The sequence below is a fragment of the Oncorhynchus kisutch genome, linkage group LG22, assembly GCF_002021735.2.
Source record: "Oncorhynchus kisutch isolate 150728-3 linkage group LG22, Okis_V2, whole genome shotgun sequence".
Taxonomy (NCBI): domain Eukaryota; kingdom Metazoa; phylum Chordata; class Actinopteri; order Salmoniformes; family Salmonidae; genus Oncorhynchus; species Oncorhynchus kisutch.
The window spans coordinates 41,202,667-41,223,146 of record NC_034195.2 but is presented as its reverse complement, the minus strand read 5'-3'; the positions used below and the strand labels follow the sequence as shown (position 1 = coordinate 41,223,146).

The window sequence follows — 20,480 nt, the reverse complement described above, 5'->3', positions numbered from 1 at the left end:
AATGCCTACATGTTTTAAGCAGACCACCTGTACTCCTGTTCACTGCGTGGCCAAGCACGACTCCAACACCATCATTAAGTTTGCTGACGACACAAAAATGGTAGGCCTGATCGCAGGTCACACGGACTATTTACATTGATAACCCCCCCTTTGTTTTTAAACTGCTGTGACTCGCTGTTTATTATCAATGCATAGTCCATTTCCCCCTGCCTACATGTACAAATTACCTTGACTAACCTGTTCCACCTGCACATTGACTCGGTACCGTTATCTCCTGTATATAGCCTCGGTATTGTTATTTTATTGTGTTATTTATTTATTTTATTTTTTACTTGAGTTTATTAGGTAAATATTTTCTTAACTTGATATCTTGAACTGCATTGTTGGTTAAGGGCTTGTAGGTAAGTATTTGAAGCATGTGACAAATAACATTTGATTTGATTACCAAAAACAATGAGACAGCCTACAGGGATGAGGTAGGAATGCTGACGTTGTGGTGTCAGGTAAACAACCTCTCCCTCAAAGTCAGCAAAACAAAGGAGCTGATTGTAGACTTCAGGAGGAATCAGGCTGGGCACGCCCCCATCCTCATCAACATGGCCTATGTAGAGATGGTCAAAAACTTCAAGTTCCTTGGCGTACACATTTCCGAGGAGCTGAAATGGTTAAATCACAAGGACACAGATGTGAAGAAGGCACAACAATGACTCTTTAACCACAGGAGGCTGAAGAAATGTGGATAGCCACCACTACTCCTAACCCCCCACGCACCCACCTCTTTCTGCTGCTCCCCCATGGACATTTAAATGTTTCTCCCCCCTTCTCAATGTACAATTACCCTGCCTACACCCTAATGGACATGTATATGTATCATTGTCACAGTTGTAAATATGTATATATTATCATAGTTGTTTTATTGTTTAATTCACACCTACACTGTTGGAGATCGGAGCTTAAGTATTTCACTGTACACTGCAACTACATCAACGAACCTGTGCATGTGACAAAATATGTAATCATGATGTAATCATAACCACGACATCGCTTCCCCTGGCAACCGCTGGTCCCCTCTCGACGGTTGCGTAGTAACTGAGCGGGTTTCCTGTTTATCGCTTCGAAGCGGGTGAAGGGTGTCTAAGGTTTGGGCTCGAGCGAATCCATTGAGAGGTAGACGATTCTCTCTCTATTTCAAAACTTTAAAACACAGCAAAACGTTCGTTGACTTGACAACAGATTCGTTAATGTCGCAAAGATTAGTCTTGGGAGGTAAACTATTACCGAATGCACTCGAAATCTCTTGAGTGTTCAAGTGAGTAGCCTCAAGCCTGCCTTGTCCATATTGCAAGCGAATTGTTTTTGACCATGCGTAGTCTATCAGATGTAACACCTTGAATACACCCGCTGCTAACTGTGTACTGGCAACAAACTAAATGTCTGAAAAATATATTTAGTTTATGTTTAACTTTACACTTATTTCTTCTATTGAATTTTCTTGATTGGCTACTAAACTGGTAGCTAGGTTGATTAGATAATGCACGGTATTAGTAAGATTGGCAAGTGACATGTTGTTCTACCTATGGCGGTTATAGGGGGGAGGCATTGGGAGCAACATTTTGCTGTGATAAATTAAACAATTTCATTGGAAGCACTGGTGCTCCCAACTTTAAAAAGTTAGGAGCACCACATGAAATGTAGGAGGATCTGAAAATCAGTCACTGGCTTCATCAATAAGTGCATCGATGACGTCGTCCCCACAGTGACTGTACGTACATATCACAACTAGAAGTCATGGATTACAGGCAGCATCCGCACTGAACTAAAGGGTAGAGCTGCCGCTTTGAAGGAGCGGAACTCTAACCCGGAAGCCTATAAGAAATCCCACTATGCCCTCTGACGAATCATCAAACAGGCAAAGCGTCAATACAGGACTAAAATTGAATCATACTACACCGCATTACACTGTACACTGTCTCTTTAAAAAGTATTGCGATGACAACATGCAAGAGATCTGTCATTCATGCTGTGTTCACATCCTAGTCAGCATGTGTATTGAGCCCCACAGTGGAGGCGTCATAATATCCATAAAACCCAGCAGTCAAACAGGGAAATGGTTCCAATAGTTTTTCCACCATTCATTTTCGTCATAGGGGATTAAATAAGGGCTGTGTTTCGTGTAGGCTGAACCTGGTGTGATGTTTTGATAACCATGTAAATCTCTCTTGGATAAGGTGACTTTTATCAATATATTCGGCTCCATTTACACCCAGATTCATTTTTGGGGGGTAAATACAGGCAAATATATTGATGAAAGTCACGTTGTCCTAGAGAGATTTACACGGTTATCACAACGTCATGCCAGGGTAAGCCTACTGTGCACAGCTCTTATTTTAAGTGTTTCTAAAATCCCCTATGGTAAAAATGGTGGAAAACGATTGGAACCACTTCCCTGTTTGACCGCTAGGTTATATGGGTATTATGACTCATAATGTGGTACTCTATAACTACAACCAGTTAGCAAGTCGGAGTTTCTTAGTTCCGACTAGGATGTGAACGCAGCATCATGCATTGCTATGAGTATTGATCTAATTTCTATGCCCCAAATGTTTGGATATACTGGTAAAGGTAACAGGCTGTTAGCTAGCTAGCCAATGAGGTAACATGACTGAGTAGTTTTAGAACAACCCACAACATGGCGATCCGTTCGTCACTAGTTACCACAGTCTCAAATTACTAAACCTTGCCCATTTATTTTCTTAAAAATCGGATTTTAACCTAACTTTAACCGTAACAACACTGTTAACCATACGCCTAACCTTAAAGCTGCAATATGTAACTTTTTGGGTGACTCGAAATTATTTCTATTATGGCAGACCAAGGGGTTGGGTCAAAACGCTTCATAGATCAGACACGGACAGAGTAGGATTAGCTCAGTTTCAAAGGTGTTTATTAAAATAATAATCTAAAAGAAATAGTCTCCCCCAAGAGACCCTCTCCGGGATACCGTCCTTGGTGCTCCGGGTCTTGCTGTGTCCTGTGGGGATTAAAACTAAACTCCCTCCTGTTACCTCTGGTACCGTCCCCAACTATACGTCAGTCCTTTCCTCCCCCAGTCTCTCCCCTGTGTGCTGCCCTTCTGGCAGCTTTATGGGACTTGTATAGCTGGTGAGGAATCAACCCTTGATTACTCCACAATCCCCAATCAGCCCCAATTAGTCCTGTCCGGAGATCCCCTCGAGACCTGGCACGTCCAGCAGATGGAACAATCGCCTCGTGACGTGTACTCTTGTCTGCCATCAGGCCTCTACGAGTCTCCCCCTGGTGGCTGACCTGCTGTACGCCACATAATGCTTCCCATGCTTAAGTTCCGTTTTTGCGTCCTTCCCTTTCGGTTTTGTATACCAGCTTCAAACAGCTGAAAGTACAATATTTTTGATTATGGACAATATATTTTACAATGGTTTAGATGGTACAATGATTCTCTACACATACATGCTTGTTTTGTCATATAAACTGAAATTAGGAAAACTATTACAATTTCAGCGACCAGGAAATGCCGGAGCGATTTCTGCTAAGGGCATCTTTCAATGAAGACCAAAAAGCACATTTTTGTTTTCATGAATTTTTATGATATAGACCATTTTTATTTTGTGGCTGTGGTAACTAATGACAACCCGGCGATCCGCTATAGGAAGATAAAAAATGTTCTGTAGGAAATATATAGGTCAGATCTTTTGACCTGGTTGGGCTAGAAGAAATCCGTTTTCGCTGTAATAATGGGGCAACCATGACGCTATCTTTTTCCCCATGCTGTGTTCATTTTTATTTGTTCATATCACTGTATGCACATTTCTTTGATGTGGCCCCTAACTGCACCTGTACTATACAGTAGGTGCCAGGTGTGTCCTGCTGAGGAGGACCCAGTGGAGGCAGCAGAGAGTACCCCTCAGACAGAGCCCAGAGAGGCTGCATCACCCGACATTGAACCGGAGGAACCCCAGGAGGAGCCAGAGCCCCAGAGGGCCTCTCCATCCCCTCATTCAAGCCCAGAGCCAGAGCGATTCAAGACAGTAGAGCCTGAACCTAAACTAAAGGCCCAGGACGCCAAAGTAGCACTTGAACCGGTGACCCAACAACCACAGAAAGCAAAGTACTGCAACAAACCTAACACCACTACCAAGGTAATGTCAAAGCCATGGTTTTCGTCATAACACATATGGAAAAGAATCATTAAATTAAAATAATAATCTTGTATGGCAGAAGTAGATTATTTGTACAAAAATCTAGTAAGAATCAGGTAAGATACAAATAATGATTTGTACATGTATCTTCTATATCAACATTGAAATGGTGTATGTTTGGCTTTGTATGACAAACACAATCGAATACATGAGTGGCCACTTTCCTACATGGACATTGTATGACATATATGTGACAAAATACATGAGTCTACATCATCTATGACTATTATAAAACAAAAACATGACAATTACCGTAAGAAAAATACAATATTAATGCTGGGCTCCTACTGGACAGTTGATATACTGTATCTACAGCTATGCCTTTGGTCAACTATCCAGGATTTTAACCAAGCCCAGCTTATCTTTGATATTTGTCACTGATTACTACCAATGTGCTATCGTGAGAATGATTGTTGAGCGATCTCAACTTAATACCTAAATAGAGTCACTGCTGCTATCAAAAATATATTCTTCTTCCTTCTCCAGTCTTCCTCCTGTCCTCCCTCTCCTCCTCCTCCTGTCCTTCCCACTTCCACCTCTTCTCCTCTTTCTGCTTTCCCCCTTCCTGCTCCTCGCGGCAGACTTTGCTTCTTTGTTCAATAAGTGTGACTTTGCGTGCGTTAATGGCATCAGACAGTTATATGCAAGTGCTTTGAAATGTGTATGTCTCATGTATATGAGACCTTAGAAGGCTTAGCTTACATGTCTCTTGTATGTTTTGGGGGTGGCAGGTAGCCTAGCGGTTAAGAGCATTGGGCCAGTAACTGAAAGGTCGCTGGTTCGAATCCCCAAGGTGGGAAAATCCCCCCCTTCACAGTTTTTATATAGTACATGTAACATTTCTGTTATTTCTAAATGTTACCCACCCACATACATTTGAAGTCAGAAGTTTACATACACTTAGTTTGGAATCATTAAAACTCGTTTTTCAACCACTTCACAAATTTCTTGTTAACAAACTATAGTTTTGGCAAGACGGTTAGGACATCTACTTTGTGCATGACACAAGTTATTTTCCCAACAATTGTTTACAGACAGATTATTTCACTTATAATTGACTCTATCATAAATCCATTGGGTAAGACGTTTACATACACTAAGTTGACTGCCTTTAAACAGCTTGGGAAATTCCAGAAAATTATGCAATGGCTTTAGAAGCTTCTGGTAGGCTAATTGACATAATTTGAGTCAATTAGAGGTGTACCTGTGGATATATTTCAAGGCCTACCTTCAAACTCAGTGCCTCTTTGCTTGACATCATGGGAAAATCAAACGAAATCAGCCAAGACCTCAGAAAAACAATTATAGACCTCCACAAGTCTGGTTCATCCTTGGGAGCAATTTCCTAGGTACCACGTTCATATGTACAAACAATAGTATGCAAGTATAAACACCATGGGACCACACAGCCGTCATACCGCTCAGGAAGGAGACGCGTTCTGTCACCTAGAGATGAACGTACTTCGGTACGTAAAGTGCAAATCAATCCCAGAACAACAGCAAAGGATCTTGTGAAGATGCTGGAGGAAACTGGTACAAAAGTATCTATATCCACAGTAAAAACGGGTCCTATATCGACATAACCTGAAAGGCCGCTCAGCAAGGAAGAAGCCACTGCTCCAAAACCGCCATAAAAAAGCCAGACTACGGTTTGCAACTGCACATGGGGACAAAGATTGTACTTTTTGGAGAAATGTCCTCTGGTCTGATGAAACAGAAATAGAACTGTTTGACCAGAATGACCATCGTTATGTTTAGATGAAAAATTGGAAAGGCTTGCAAGCTGAAGAATACCATCCCAACCGGGAAGCACGGGGGTGGCAGCATCATGTTTGGGGGTGCTTTGCGGTAGGAGGGACTGGTGCACTTCAAAATAGATGGCATCATAAGAATGGAAAATTCTGTGTATATATTGAAGCAACATCTAAAGACATCAGTCAGGAAGTTAAAGCTTGGTCGCCAATGGGTCTTCCAAATGGACAATGACCCCAAGCATACTTCCAAAGTTGTGGCAAAATGGCTTAAGGACAACAAAGTCAAGGTAATGGAGTGGCCATCACAAAGCCCTGACCTCAATCCCATAGACAATTTGTGGGCAGAACTGAAAAGCGTGTGCAAGCAAGGAGGCCTACAAACCCGACTCAGTTACACCAGCTCTGTCAGGAGGAATTATTGTGGTAAGCTTGTGGAAGGCTACCCAAAACATTTGACCCAAGTTAAACAATTTAAAGGCAATGCTACCAAATACTAATTGAGTGTATGTAAACTTCTGACCCACTTGGAATGTAATGAAATAAATAAAAGCTGAAATAAATCATTCTCTCCTATTCTGACATTTCACATTCTTAAAATAAAGTGGTGATCCTAACTGACCTAAGACAGGGCATTTTTTACCAGGATTAAATGTCAGGAATTGGGAAAAACTGAGTTTAAATTTATTTGGCTAAGGTGTATGTAAACTTCCGACTTCAACTGTAAGTCAGATATTACAAGAATATTCTATGAATGTTCTATTTGTATTTGCTGCCAAATGCATTACTTACAAGTTCCAGGTAGAACATAGAACAATTGTGTTAGGTTCTTCTATATCTTTTCCATATGGGAAGACTCAACATTTATCTGTCTCTCTTGAGGCTTGTGCAGCTGTGGTAACTACCTGTCACTAAATGCTATTCCCTGCTGTTGTTCTGTCACTCATGGCTGTTCCTGTTCCTCTGCTGCTTCTATGGCTCTGCAGGAGGAGTGGAAGACTGTAGAGGAGGGCGACTGTGGTATTAAGTATTTGCTCATTATAATACAACTGTTTTTATGTTTGAAATGAGAATATTGTAATCACATTTGAATGCATATCTTCTATCTTGGTTTGTAAGTCCCATGATGGACCTGGCCAATCTTTTCTCTTCAGAGAATGCAGTGACCACAACGTGTGTGTGCCTGAATTTTGCTTGGGTGCGTGCATTCATGCTTTCTCACAGTGCTATCTGGTGACAGACAATGTGACTGAAGAAGCTCACGTCAGAGTGTTCATTTGGATGAGTGTTGTCTTGTGCTGCCTGACTGACGGTGCTGTGCTCTCCTCCCAGTCCCTGCCAGCTGCGATGCAGTAAAGAGCTGTCTCATGCGTATCCCTCACTCGCCTGTGTGCCTCAACAGCTTCAATAACCTGCTGAAAGAGTACATCACCGCTCCTAAACTTCCCCCATGCCCCAGCTCCCCACCAACCTCTCCCAGTTCACCTCCCAGGTCACCCAGCTAATGCCCTCTCTCCCCCCAGAACTCTTCCAGAGTTCTTCCAGTACTCTCGGTCATTCACCCAAATGTCCCAACAGATCTCTCAACTGCCCCAACAGATGTCCCAACTGCCCCACCAGCTCCAAGTTTAAATACCTCGGCAGTTACCTGGTCTACCCACCAACCTACTCCAGCAGTTATCCAGCTTACCCCAAACCCTGGCCAATCTTCCCAGCCAGATATACAACTTACCTCAGCGAGTGGGACAGTCCTACACCAACGTGCAGAACCGCCTGAACAGCCTTAAGCCCCAGGATGCCTAAGCAGCAGCAGCAAAACCGGGACCTGGAGTTGGACCGCCTGGTCCGCCAGGTCCCTCTCCAACACCACCCTCCGACTCGCAGCCCCTCACTGTCCTCCCCCAACAGTACCCTAGAGATGCCCAACGTGCCCTCCTACCCCCGCCTGCCACCCATTAGCCTGTCCAGGCAGCTGTCAGGGCTTTTCAACCCCACCTTCCACATCGAGGACGACCCCACGTCCGCTCTACCCTCAGGTGATTCAGCAGCAGCCCACACAGACATCCTGCTCTGTTCAGTGCTGTGTTGCTGTCCTGTGCTGTGACACTTTGCTATGATGCTGTGCTGTGTTTTGCTGGGCTTGTGTTGCAGTCAGTTGTTCTTTGTTGTTGTTTCTGTCTGTGACATGTCTGTTTTGTATGTACTGTAGCATGTTTCTCAGAAAAACCTAGAAGCTTAGGATCTTGTGGCTCGAGGAAGCTCTTGCTTTAAATGGTCTGTTTGTTCTCTGTATGTTTGTTTGTTATAATAGTTTCAGCTGTCTGTTTTGTGATAGGCAAGCCTTCAAGTGGCACTTGAAGCGCTGACAAAAATTGTAGAGAGAGTACATTTGTCATTTTGCAGACACTTATCCAGAGCAATTAGAGTTAAGTGCCTTGCTCAAGGGTACATCAACAGATTTTTCACCTAGTCAGCTTGGGGATTCGAACCAACGGTTACTGGCCCAACGCTCTTAACCGTTTGGCTACCTGCCGCCCAGAGTATTTGACAGTTGTAGTGTCCTATTTTGTGTTGACACTTAGAGCGTCGAAGCGTCTAGTACAGTGGTATTCAAACCTTTTCAATGGGGACCCCATTTTTTCCCCAAAAATTTCTCACGACCCCACCCCATAGCAAATCTAATGTCACAGCCTTAAAATCTGTAAATTTGGATTTTTACGCCAACAAATAACCTTAAATTCATTGCATTTTAATCTCTTATCAAAATGAAAGGAAACCAATAACCCATACAATAATCTGTATTTTTGTTGTCCACCCCTCTAAAAACAAATCAATATTTTTAATGTTTTTTTTAACCCCACTGCAGTTCACTAGGGGTCAAGTCCCCAACTTTGAATACCACTGGTCTAGTATATGTGTGTAGAGTACCACAGTACATAAGCCTTATTACTAGCTGTGTTCCACTGGAGAACAGTTGAGTCACTCAATGTGTTCCTGTTGCTTCCCCAGTGAGCTCCAGGCTCAGTGTGCACCCAGCTGTCAGTGTGGAGGATGTGGATTCCGGCGGAGAGGGAGGAGGGGGCGGAGGGGAGCACCACCGCCACCACATTCCCCAAATCCTTACCCTACAGGACTCCAACTTCAAGACCCTGACCGTACCCGGAGTGTCCAAAACCAGCCGTCAGAGGTGAGCGCATACTCTCAAATGAAATTGCCTCCACATAAAGATATTGTCCAAATATATATATATATATATATATATATATATATATATATATATATATATATATATATATATATATATATATATATATATAAAGCACATGACTGCTGTCTCTTAATTCTACTATTACTACTGCAATTTATTTCCCAACCTCTGATATCCTCTAAATTGGTGTTTTCTTTTTTCCTTCTATATTGCTTTGGTCAACAGTAAAGTTGCTGAAAAAGAGTAAGAATGGAGAACGTCTATAAAATACAGTGCATCTTAGTTTATAGACTGTATTTGTATTTTATTTTGTTGATTGAAAGCCCCCCCCCACACCCCCTAACCTCTTTAGACAGTGTTTAGTGTCCCTTTACTTCTCCATCTACTGTCTGTCTCTCATTAGCATCTATCTATGCATCTAATGTTCATCTATGTTTGTAGTCTTTTGCTCTGCTCTGTTTTATTGTGTTGTGTTGCTGTGCTGTTCTATCTTGTGCTGTTTTCTGTTGTTATGTGTCTGTTCTGTAGTCTGATACCGCTGCGAGTCATGTCAATAGTAAGTGCAATAAATGGATAAGTAAGTACAACAAGAGTATCTTGCACTATCTTCAACCTGTCATCTGGTGTGTTCCGTCTGTGACTAATTGTATGAATGCTGTTAGTGATTGTTGTTGTCATTGTGATTCTCTACCTCTCCCATCTCATTCTGTTTCTCACACATACTTCCCTGCCCCTGTTGATGGAACCATGGACTGACCTAGTGAGAAGAAACCCAAGAATATCTGGACCAATATGTAAGATGTGTAATCATTGTCACATCAAGGATCCATCCAACCATCAACATTCATCCCATCATCAGAAATTCACCTGTCACGTGTGCTCCCTCTCTGGCCTCTAGGTGACCAGGCTGCTCGTCACGGCGCACACCTGTCACCAGCGTTTACGCGCATAATGACACCCACCTGGACTCCATCACCTCCTTGATTTACCTGTCCTTTATATGTCACTCCCTTTGGTTTCTTCCCCAGTCATCATTGTTGCTGTTTCATGTCCGTGCGCTGTTTGTGTTTCTTGTTTTGTTCATTTATTAATTAAATGCATTCACTCCCTGAATTTGCTTCCCGACTCTCAGCGTACATCGTTACATCACCCTTACTGCATCCTCACTCCTTCACCCCTTCCTAACCTGTGTGGTTCTCTGTAAAAATGTATACTGCTTGAAAAAGCTGATGCTCAATATTGTTCAGGGCCTCATTCAGTGTACATGAGATTTGTGTTGAATGTTCAGACAACATAATTTCACCATGTTCCATACTGTATTCCTTATACTGCTATTCCCTTCCTGTGTAAACTGTAATGCTCTGTGGTAAGGCCAAGACTACAGGGAGCACTCTAATAACAGAGCAGGTTCCAAATGATAGCAGCCTTAGTTTTTCCAACTGTCTGTGTATCAGGCACTGCTACAGTGTAATTCCCTGCCTCCCCTCCACAGAAAGAAGTTGTACTCTCAGAGTGAGGAGGATGAAGAGGAGATGGAGATCGCAGTGAGGGCATGGCCTAGCCAGTCCAGCATCCTTAGTGGAGACGATGGGTGAATACGGATACCTCCACATCACAACTGTTAGCTAGCTACATATGTCTACTGCACAAAATGTGTTAGTCGTTGGGTATCGACAATGTGGTCAGAATAGCCTTTCTTATACTATCAGTGAATGTCTTGAGAACGGTCATATTGACTGAAATTCAGGCACAATAAAGCTGCAGAGATAAAAATGTGTGTACGGGAGACATTTTCCATTTTCACTGTGCTTTTATTCACACCAACACAAGTGTTGTTATATTCACTTCAAAATAACATTGATGTGTGGTTTCAGGGAAACTGTTTCGTGTGTGTGTGTGTTAATTACCTATGGATGTTTTGTGTTTGAAGGCTAAAGGAGCGCCCTGCATCTTCCGCTAGCCAGGCCAGCTACGTGGTGAATGAGCGCCTACAGGAACTGGTCAAGATGTTTAAGGAGAGGACAGAAAGGGCCAAAGAGAAACTCATAGACCCAGATCACTCTGATGATGACAGTCCAACTGCCTGTGGGTAACGCATAACAGTTACACTCAGGTCTGGTCATGTGCTCAATGTCCAATGTCCAACGCATGCCACAAAAACACACATGGCTTACAGACAATGGGCCTGATTTTGACAATGCTAGCAACAAGGGAGCAAAAAAAAGAAGAAATACTAATACTCCCAATACTTGTAGTTAAATTTTCTTAAAAACCTGACAGGCAGCAGTAATCTACACACTGTTAGAATGCAACACAGTAGATACACAAGGGACTGAACTGTATCAGTTGTCTTGAATTACGAAGCAACCTCATTCGTTCCATGACTAAGAAAGACACCTGTTGTGAAGGGTTACAGTTAGGTGCAAGAACTTGACGTACCCAGTTGCGGACCACTTTTTGGAAGCTAACCATTCTATATTTTGTCCCTTCGCTATTTCGGCATCTAATACGTCACCCTTCCTAGAAGAGGAAGTGACCTTGAGAATTTATTGTTAAAACGAGAGGCCGCCTGGATCTTTGATTTAAAAACCCTTGCTCCCTTCGGTCTCGGCGTAGACTTTGATCTGAAGCCATTCTTGTGATTGTGTTTTTGCTATCCATTGTAAATAATGTTTGTAGGCCTATGTAGCCAAATGATATCTATAATCTTATGTTAACCATTCATGCTTTTTATATGTTCTATTTATATTTCTAAATCAACCAATGAAATCAAGCAACAGCCAGCCATGATTACAGACACCTGTGTGTGTTCCTTTCAAACTATACTGAACAAAAATATAAACACAACATACAATAATTTGAATGAGTTACAGTTCACATAAGGAAATAAGTCAAATAAATTATTTAGGCCCTAATCTATGGATTTCACATGACTGAGAAGGGGTGCAGCCATGGGTGGGCCCGGGAGGGCATAGGCCCACCCACTGGGGAGCCAGGCCCAGCCAATCAGAATTAGTTTTTCTCCACAAAAGGGCTTTATTACAGACAGAAATACTCATCAGTTTCATCAGCTATCCGTGTGGCTGGTCACAGACAATCCTGCAGGTGAAGAAGCCGGAAGTGAAGGTCCTGGGCTGGCGTGGCTGCGCGTGATCTGCGGTTGTTTGACTGGTTGGACGTACGGTCAAACTCTCTAAAACGACATTGGAGGCGGCTTATGGTAGATAAATTAACATTAAATTATCTGGCAACAACTCTAGTGGACATTCCTGCAGTCAGCATGCCAATTGCACGTTCCCTTAACTTGAGACATCTGTGGCATTGTGTTGTGACAAAACTGCCTTTTATTGTCCCCACCACAAGGTGTACCTGTGTAATGATCATGCTGTTTAATCAGCTTCTTGATATGCCACACCTGTCAGGTGGATGGATTATCATGGCAAAGGAGACATGCTCACTAATAGGGATGTAAACAAATTTGTACCCAAAATTTGAGAGAAATAAGCTTTTTGTGTGTATGGAACATATTTTATTTCAGCTCATGAAACATGGGACCAACACTTTACATGTTGCGTTTATATTTTTGTTCAGTATATATAAACTAGTGACCCGCAGTGTTTGTCATTGTACACTGAAAACAGCTTGGCTCTCAAAATGTTGGTTATAAAATTATTGCATCTGAGCTCCTAGAGTGTGAGGCTCTCCTTTTTCTTTTTCAAGTGAAGGGTTACAATACCTTTTATTTCCAGGTGCAAACGCACATATCAAAACTCGGACCGTCCGCTCACATACAGGTGAGCTGCATCAGCACAGCTGTGGCCAACGACCTCTTTAACCCGACCTTTCACCTCTGACCCGTGACTCTCCTCTGCTCTTTCACCTGCAGCCCCTGCGAGAGCTCCAACACCACCTCCTGCGCCTCCAGAGGAGCCGAAGGAGGAGGAGATAGAGGAGCAGCAACCCAGATTATGCTGCAAGGTGATGCCTCCTCGCTGGATCAGAGCTCTGCTGCACTACCGCTTCCCCGCTAGCATCGACCCCTTCACCAGTGAGCTCCCCCTCCGCCATGCATTCACTATCTCCTCCTCCTTTAACCCTCCTCTCTTCCCCCTGCTTTCCTCCTCCTATTCTTGTATTATTCCCTCCTCCTTCTCTATTACTTTTTCTACTCCAATTTTGTCATCTCCTGATGGTTGTCACTAGTTACCACACCCACAGTCAATATTGGCTACATTGTAAAAATTCCTGAAAACAGACATTTGCTTTTTGGTCTTAATTTAAGGTTAAGAATAGACAAGGTTAGCAGTGTGGTTAAGGTTAGGTTTAAAATAAGATTTTAAGAAGAGAAATTGTAGAAATAGGTGGGGTTTAGCCATAATTATGACTTTGTGGCTGTGGTAACTAGTCACAACCTCCTGCTTTGATCTGAACGTTAGTTTGGCTACGTTAGTGACCTAATTTGTTGATCTTTGTCATACCTGCTCTTTCTTTTGCTTTATGGGGATGATGCATCTCTCTCTCTAGATCTGGTCTATGTGCTGTGGCTGTTTTTCGTCACCTTGGCGTGGAACTGGAACATGTGGCTTATCCCGGTGCGCTGGGCCTTCCCCTACCAGACACCCAGTAACATCTACCTGTGGCTAGTCACTGACTATCTCTGTGACCTCATCTACATCCTGGACATCCTGGTCTTCCAGCCCCGCCTGCAGTTTGTCCGCAGTGGAGACATAGTGGTGAGATTGAGACTACAATTGTGAAATGTCCCTATTTTGGCATTCTAATGAGACCATGTTGCCAGACGAGGGGTTACATCTCAAATATATTTTCCAGATACACACACAGGAATACACGTGTCAAAATCATTGATGTATGTGTTTTTTGTTTGTTCTCATTGCAGTTTGACAAAAAGGACATGAGAGTGAATTACATGAAAACCTTCCGGTTCAAGGTAAGGTTTCACTTGAAAATGATTTTGCGGCCTCCCGGGTGGCGCAGTGGTTAAGGGCGCTGTACTGCAGCGCCAGCTGTGCCATCAGAGTCCCTGGGTTCGCGCCCAGGCTCTGTCGAAACCGGCCGCGACCGGGAGGTCCGTGGGGCGACGCACAATTGGCCTAGCGTCGTCCGGGTTAGGGAGGGCTTGGTCGGTAGGGATGTCCTTGTCTCATCACGCACCAGCGACTCCTGTGGCGGGCCGGGCGCAGTTGGCAACCAAGGTTGCCAAGTGCTGGCTTCCGGGTTGGATGCGCGCTGTGTTAAGAAGCAGTACGGCTGGTTGGGTTGTGTATCGGAGGACGCATGACTTTCAACCTTCGTCTCTCCCGAAAATGATTTTGCAGTGTTCACTACTGAATGACTATTCCGTGGCCTTCTAGTTAGCCTTCTAGTTGGCTGAGTCATACCAAAGACTGTAAATATGGGACCTGATGAGTCTCTGCTTGGCACTCAGCATTAAGGAGATAGTTTTGGGGTAAGGCCCTGTGATAGACTAGCGTCCTGCCCAGGGTGTGTACTTGTACATTAAGCTGCCTCACGCTACAGAAACTGCCTCACGCTACTTACTACTGAATAGCTTTGAGAAATATGTTTTTTAGCCATGTGATGATGTCAGTTTATTTACAGACCATGTCTCTGACTGTGTTTCTCTGGGTTACAGATGGATGTCATGAGTCTTGTTCCACTGGAGTTGTTCTATTTTAAAACTGGGATCAACCCACTCCTCCGCTTCCCACGACTACTAAAAGTAAAGCTTACCTGCTACCTGTGTGGTCTACAATGAAATAAGTTCACTAATAAGGGTGATTTGTTAATCGGACAATTGCTGGCTACTGTGAAACATACCATCATGTTATTCAGACTGCTATTCAGACAGCAATTAAAATGTCATCTTTCCTCCATTCTCCAGATAATGTCTTTCTTTGAGTTCAACGACCGTCTTGAGGGCATCCTTACCAAAGCCTACGTTTACAGGTGAGCACAATCAACTTGTTACATTTTTAGCACAGTATTTTATCTGCATCATCATGCTCAGGTCACAATTAATAGGATTATATGGGCAGGGGGACCTGATCCTAGATAAGCACTCCTATTCTGAGACTCAGGCCCTGGTCTTTCTTAGAGACATGAGGGGCAGCTCAGTATGTAAAAGCCACTCTCTCTCTCCTTCTGTCTGGTTTGATCAGAGTGATCCGGACCACCACCTACCTGCTGTACTGCCTGCACTGTAATGCCTGTCTGTACTACTGGGGCTCTGCGTATGAAGGTCTGGGCTCCACGCAGTGGGTCTATGACGGACAGGGCAACAGGTGTGAGGATTCACCTTCAATAAACTTATATTCATCATAATCATACCTTCACACTATCATTGAATTGTCCCTGCAATCATGTTTTTCAGTTACATCCGCTGCTACTACTTTGCTGTGAAGACCCTAATCACCATTGGTGGACTGCCGGACCCCACAACGCTCTTTGAAATCATCTTTCAGCTCATAAACTACTTTGTTGGAGTGTTTGCCTTTTCCATCATGATTGGACAGGTTGGTTACCACATTACCAATAGCAATATGATCATGGGTTTAAGGATGAAATATCTAGATTTGTTGATTGATAAGACTACTACTTGTTATCTAGCTCTGAATCATTATCTGAACATCTGTTCTATTATAAGCTAATTATAGTGTTGGCTGTTGTGATTAGTGTCAACTCCTGATTGGCCAATGACCGTTTCTTTCAGATGAGAGATGTGGTTGGTGCAGCCACAGCAGGACAGACGTACTACAGAGCATGCATGGACAACACTGTCAAATACATGGCCTCCTACCGTATCCCTAAAGACGTGCAGAACCGGGTTAAAACCTGGTACAACTACACCTGGCAGTCCCAGGGCATGCTGGGTAGGCACATGTTACTTTGTGCTGTGTTGTTTTGTTGCATTGTGCTGCATTGCCTTGTGTTACGTTGTGTTTACTCTCTATTTGTGTCTGTCTCTATACAGATGAACAGGAGCTTCTGGTTCAGCTCCCAGACAAGATGAGGCTGGACATCGCTGTGGATGTCAACTATGACATTGTCAGTAAAGTGTCTCTCTTCCAGGTGCGTAAGTCTTAGGGCCTCTTCAGGCTGTCTCAGAACACAGAAGATTTGACAAGCTCTATCTCTCTGTAGTTCTCACTCAGCCCTACTTCTCCCTCTCAGGGTTGCGATAGACAGATGATATTTGACATGCTGAAGAGACTGAGGTCTGTTGTTTACCTCCCAGGGGACTATGTCTGCAAAAAGGTAAAGGTTAAAGCCACCTATCTCGCTTGTTTGTGTCCGCGTGCATGCGCGTGTGCGCGAGCGTGCTTCTCTGTTTGAATGTATTTAATGTGTAGTTTGTATGCACTCTGCGTCTTCTTTGTGTAAGGTAAACTGTTAAGAGCAGGAGATGTCTGACTGTCGCTCTGTGTTTCAGGGTGAAGTTGGGCGGGAAATGTACATCATCAAAGCCGGAGAGGTGCAGGTGGTGGGCGGGCCAGATGGGAAGACTGTGTTTGTCACACTGAGGGCGGGATCAGTGTTTGGGGAAATCAGGTGAGCATGATGTCAGGTCTGACGTATGCTCTTTGTTTCACTGAAGCAAGCACACACATTTTCTTCAGGAAATGTACTTTTTCTAGTTGGATTTCTTCTCTTTGGGTTGAAAGCTTGCTGGCAGTTGGTGGAGGGAACAGGAGAACAGCAAACGTGGTGGCTCATGGCTTCGCCAACCTGTTCATCCTGGACAAGAAGGACCTCAATGAGATTCTAGTGCATTACCCCGAGTCCCAGAAGCTGCTCCGCAAGAAGGCCAGGTTAGACAGGGGAATAAAGACTACTATTCAGTTCACCATTTTTCGTGTATAAGAGTTTGTGATTGTTTGTTGTTTCCGGAATCAGGAAGATGCTCACTAAAGATAAGAAGCCTCCGAAGGAGCCGGCCCAGGTGATCCCTCCTCGAACAGTCACGCCCAAGCTATTCAAAGCTGCTCTGGATGTGGCGCATCAGAAAACAGGCCTCAAAGGGACCCTCGCCAAGATTAAGGAGAAGATCAACAAATCCAGCGTTTCTCTACAGGTATGGCATTTGCTGTAAAAAAATAAAAATTTAAACACCCACATTATCTACACACACACTTGTATGCTCTGAATGAGCTAACCTCCCAAGTTTCCCCACAGCCCTCCATGTCCTCCTCCCTGCCTCCCTTGTCCCCAGTCTCTCCAGTCTCCAGTCTGGACCCAGAGCGCAAGGCTGACGCCATGTCACCAACCTTAGACAGCTCCACGCTGCTCTGCCCCGTCTCCCATTGTCACAGAGATGAGACACTCTCCAAGGAGCAGGGCCAAGTGGAGGGAGAAGTTGCAGGAGAGAGTGGGAAGAAGAAAGAAAAGAGAAAGGCATGAGTTGTCTCCAAAAGCTTTAAAAGCTGTCTTCATGTGGAGAAAGGGATGCACTTTTATGTCCCTCTGTACTCTACTGCAGAGAGGGAGACCAGAGAGAGAAGAGCCATGGTTCCTAAAGATCATCCAATTATGTCTCAAGAGTCACAGACCCAGTTTCTGTTTCTTTATACCCATAGACTCTTCTTTTAGCTAACCCTTTGATACTCAGTACACTGAGTTTACCAAATTTGGAACACCTTCCTAATATTGAGTTCAACTGCCCCCTTTCACCCTCAGAACAGACTCAATTTCTCATGGCATGGACTCTACAAGGTGTCGAAAGCATTCCACAGGGATACTGGCCACTGTTGACTCCAATGCTTCCCACAGTTGTGTCAAGTTGGCTGGATGTCTTTTGGGTGGTGGACGATTCTTGATACACACGGGAAACTGTTGAGTTTGAAACCCAGTGTTGCAGTTCTTGTCACAAACCGGTGCGCCCAGCATCTACTACCATATCCCGTTCAAAGGCACTTAAATATGTTGTCTTGCCGATTCATAATCTGAAAGGCACAAATACACAATCCATGTCTCAATTGTCTCAAGGCTTAAAAATCCTTTAACCTGTTGCCTCCTCTTCATCTACACTGATTGAAGTGGATTTAATAAGGGATCATAGCTTTCACCTGGATTCACCTGGTCAGTTTATGTAATGCAAAGAGCAGGTGTTCTTAATATTGTTTTGTATACTCAGTGTATAGGGCCTAGGTGACCTAATTCCACAGGGATGGAGAAACGGGTGCTAAACTGATGTCTTTGATATTGCAGTATATGTTTGTGTTTACAATCCCAGAGGTAAATGTACCAATCAGCAATAATTGACACAGACATCATCTCATCAGGGGTATGACAAGGTGGTCACCCAGGGTACAGCTGTGTGTGTGGGGGAGGTCCTCTCCAAGTCTTCTGTTCTGTCTGTTTTCGGAAAAACAAATGCCTTCTAAACCCTAGTTTTTGTTCATTTTATTCCTTTTTTAAAATGTATTCATTCAGTGAGTGTGAATGGGAAATACTATAAAAATGTTGGAAGCTGAGGAAAGATTTTGAAATGTTTACGTTTTGTAAAGATGACCAGTTATTTATAGTTTTGTTCAAAGGAATGTTATTATTGCCTTATTTTTCATGGCCCTTGATAGTGTTCCTGGGGTGAATGGGTCAATGATGTATATATTTTTCATGTTGAAATGAGTGTACAATTTTTACAATGGTCAGCTTGTCAATGTACATATTGTTTTGTATGCAGAAAGGTAGAAGTGCAGCTAATAATTTAATCAAGACTGGTAAACTGTCAATCATGAGTTCACCATGCCAGACAATCAAAGATGTACTTTTAGTCGGCAGCTATACCTTATAAAATAATTTTGAATTTAGCTGAACAAATGACAGTTACAACAGCTTTTGACACTGATGGGTATGTTTAAAATGACACGTATGTTTAAAATGACTGTTTTATTATTTAAAAAATTACTAACTTGACAGATCAGAAGACGACTCATGTCCACAATTTATACATGAACAGTACATGTTTTTAAGTTAGAGGTTTTCTTATCTGTTGGATATACTTTTTAATCATACTGTTAACCAAATTCTGTTTTCAAAATTTTGTAAATAGGAAAATACATAAACCCCTGAATGTAGTTTTTCAGGAAGCAATGCAAGGTGTAACATAATTGTATAGATCCTAAATTCACCAATGGAATACATAGGGTCTATAAACCAGCTACCGAAACTGCCAGACAATGTGTAGCTTGTATGTGAATATTGTTATGTTAGTAGTTGATTACATTCTTTGTGTATATGGTGTAGGTGACAAAAGCTGTCATGCAACAGATGCTGAGAAAAAAACTTTTGTGATACACCTGCTTTTAATAGATGGGTTAGCTAACGATGTTCACGCTTCAATGGGGCAGAAGTCCATGAGTTGTTGTGATTCTGGATCGCCAGGTAGCTACCAACAATGACAAGAAACTGCCATGTGGATAATCGCGAGTGACCTGTTTCATCTTGTTCTTGATGCCATGTCTTGTTTTGGCTGATTTCATGTCAATGCTAATATGGCTCAAATTCACTACCTAGCTAACCAACAACAGTTATCAAATGCTCATTGTGCAAATATATTTATGTTTTCAATAAACATTGGAGACAATATAGTTTACATTGTCAACAATTTAAGCCAACCGCGTCTGTTTTGCCTCAAAGTTGCGCAGGAGTTGATTTTGTTTAAGTGATAATGCCCGAGAAGCCGGCGTTTGGAGGATATATTGGCACGGTGTTGTTAGGCCCGAGATAAAGTCGAGGGCTGACAAACCGTGCCAATATATCCTCAGAACACCGGCTTCGAGGGATTAACACTTTGGATTGTTTACTATTTTCTACATTGTAGAATAATAGTGAAGACATAAAACCTATGAAATAACACGTGGAATCATATAGTAACCAAATATATTTTATATTTGAGATTCTTCAAATAGCCCACATTTGCCTTGACAGCTTTGCACACTTGGCATTCTCTCAGCCAGCTTCACCTGGAATGTTTTTTCCAACAGTCTTGATGCAGTTCCCACATATGCTGAGCACTTGTTGGCTGGTTTTCCTTCACTCTGCGGTCCGACTCATCCCAAACCATCTCAATTTGGTTGAGGTCGGGGAATTGTGGATGCTAGGTCATCTGATGCAGCACTCCATCACTCTCCTTCTTGGTAAAACAGCCCTTACACAGCCTGGAGATGTGTTGGGTCATTGTCCTGTTGAAAAACAAATGATAGTCCCAAGGGGCGGCAGGGTAGCCTAGTGGTTAGAGCGTTGGACTAATAACCGAAAGGTTGC

General features: G+C 43.1%; 1 protein-coding gene across 9 annotated transcripts; it reads left to right on the top strand.

Annotated features, from left to right (window-relative positions):
• The first annotated feature begins 1,052 nt into the window (after positions 1-1,052).
• On the top strand, positions 1,053-19,831 carry LOC109867008 (cyclic nucleotide-gated cation channel beta-1). 9 transcript variants are annotated; one of them, XM_031801946.1, is made up of 22 exons: positions 1,091-1,309; positions 3,887-4,178; positions 6,976-7,009; positions 7,322-8,025; positions 8,999-9,176; positions 9,423-9,440; positions 10,690-10,788; positions 11,128-11,282; positions 13,084-13,245; positions 13,722-13,930; positions 14,095-14,145; positions 14,851-14,937; positions 15,100-15,164; positions 15,377-15,499; positions 15,589-15,730; positions 15,928-16,087; positions 16,189-16,286; positions 16,389-16,472; positions 16,648-16,766; positions 16,880-17,026; positions 17,112-17,289; positions 17,391-19,831. In XM_031801946.1, exons 4-22 carry the CDS (start codon positions 7,785-7,787, stop codon positions 17,613-17,615), a joined length of 2,541 nt encoding a protein of 846 aa, XP_031657806.1. In that variant the 5' UTR covers positions 1,091-1,309; positions 3,887-4,178; positions 6,976-7,009; positions 7,322-7,784; the 3' UTR covers positions 17,616-19,831. The 9 variants fall into 9 exon arrangements, with proteins under 9 accessions (XP_031657803.1, XP_031657806.1, XP_031657805.1 ...); XM_031801945.1 differs by having other exon boundaries at positions 6,976-7,187; XM_031801943.1 differs by having other exon boundaries at positions 1,053-1,167; positions 6,976-8,025.
• The last annotated feature ends 649 nt before the right edge of the window (positions 19,832-20,480 follow it).

Coding starts and splice junctions, on each gene's coding strand:
- LOC109867008 (XM_031801943.1), top strand. CDS start 7,785: ATGCCTAAGCAGCAGCAGCAAAACCGGGACCTGGAGTTGGACCGCCTG. Junction 8,026..8,998: donor CACGTCCGCTCTACCCTCAG/GTGATTCAGCAG, acceptor TTGCTTCCCCAG/TGAGCTCCAGGCTCAGTGTG. Junction 16,473..16,647: donor GGGACTATGTCTGCAAAAAG/GTAAAGGTTAAA, acceptor TCTGTGTTTCAG/GGTGAAGTTGGGCGGGAAAT.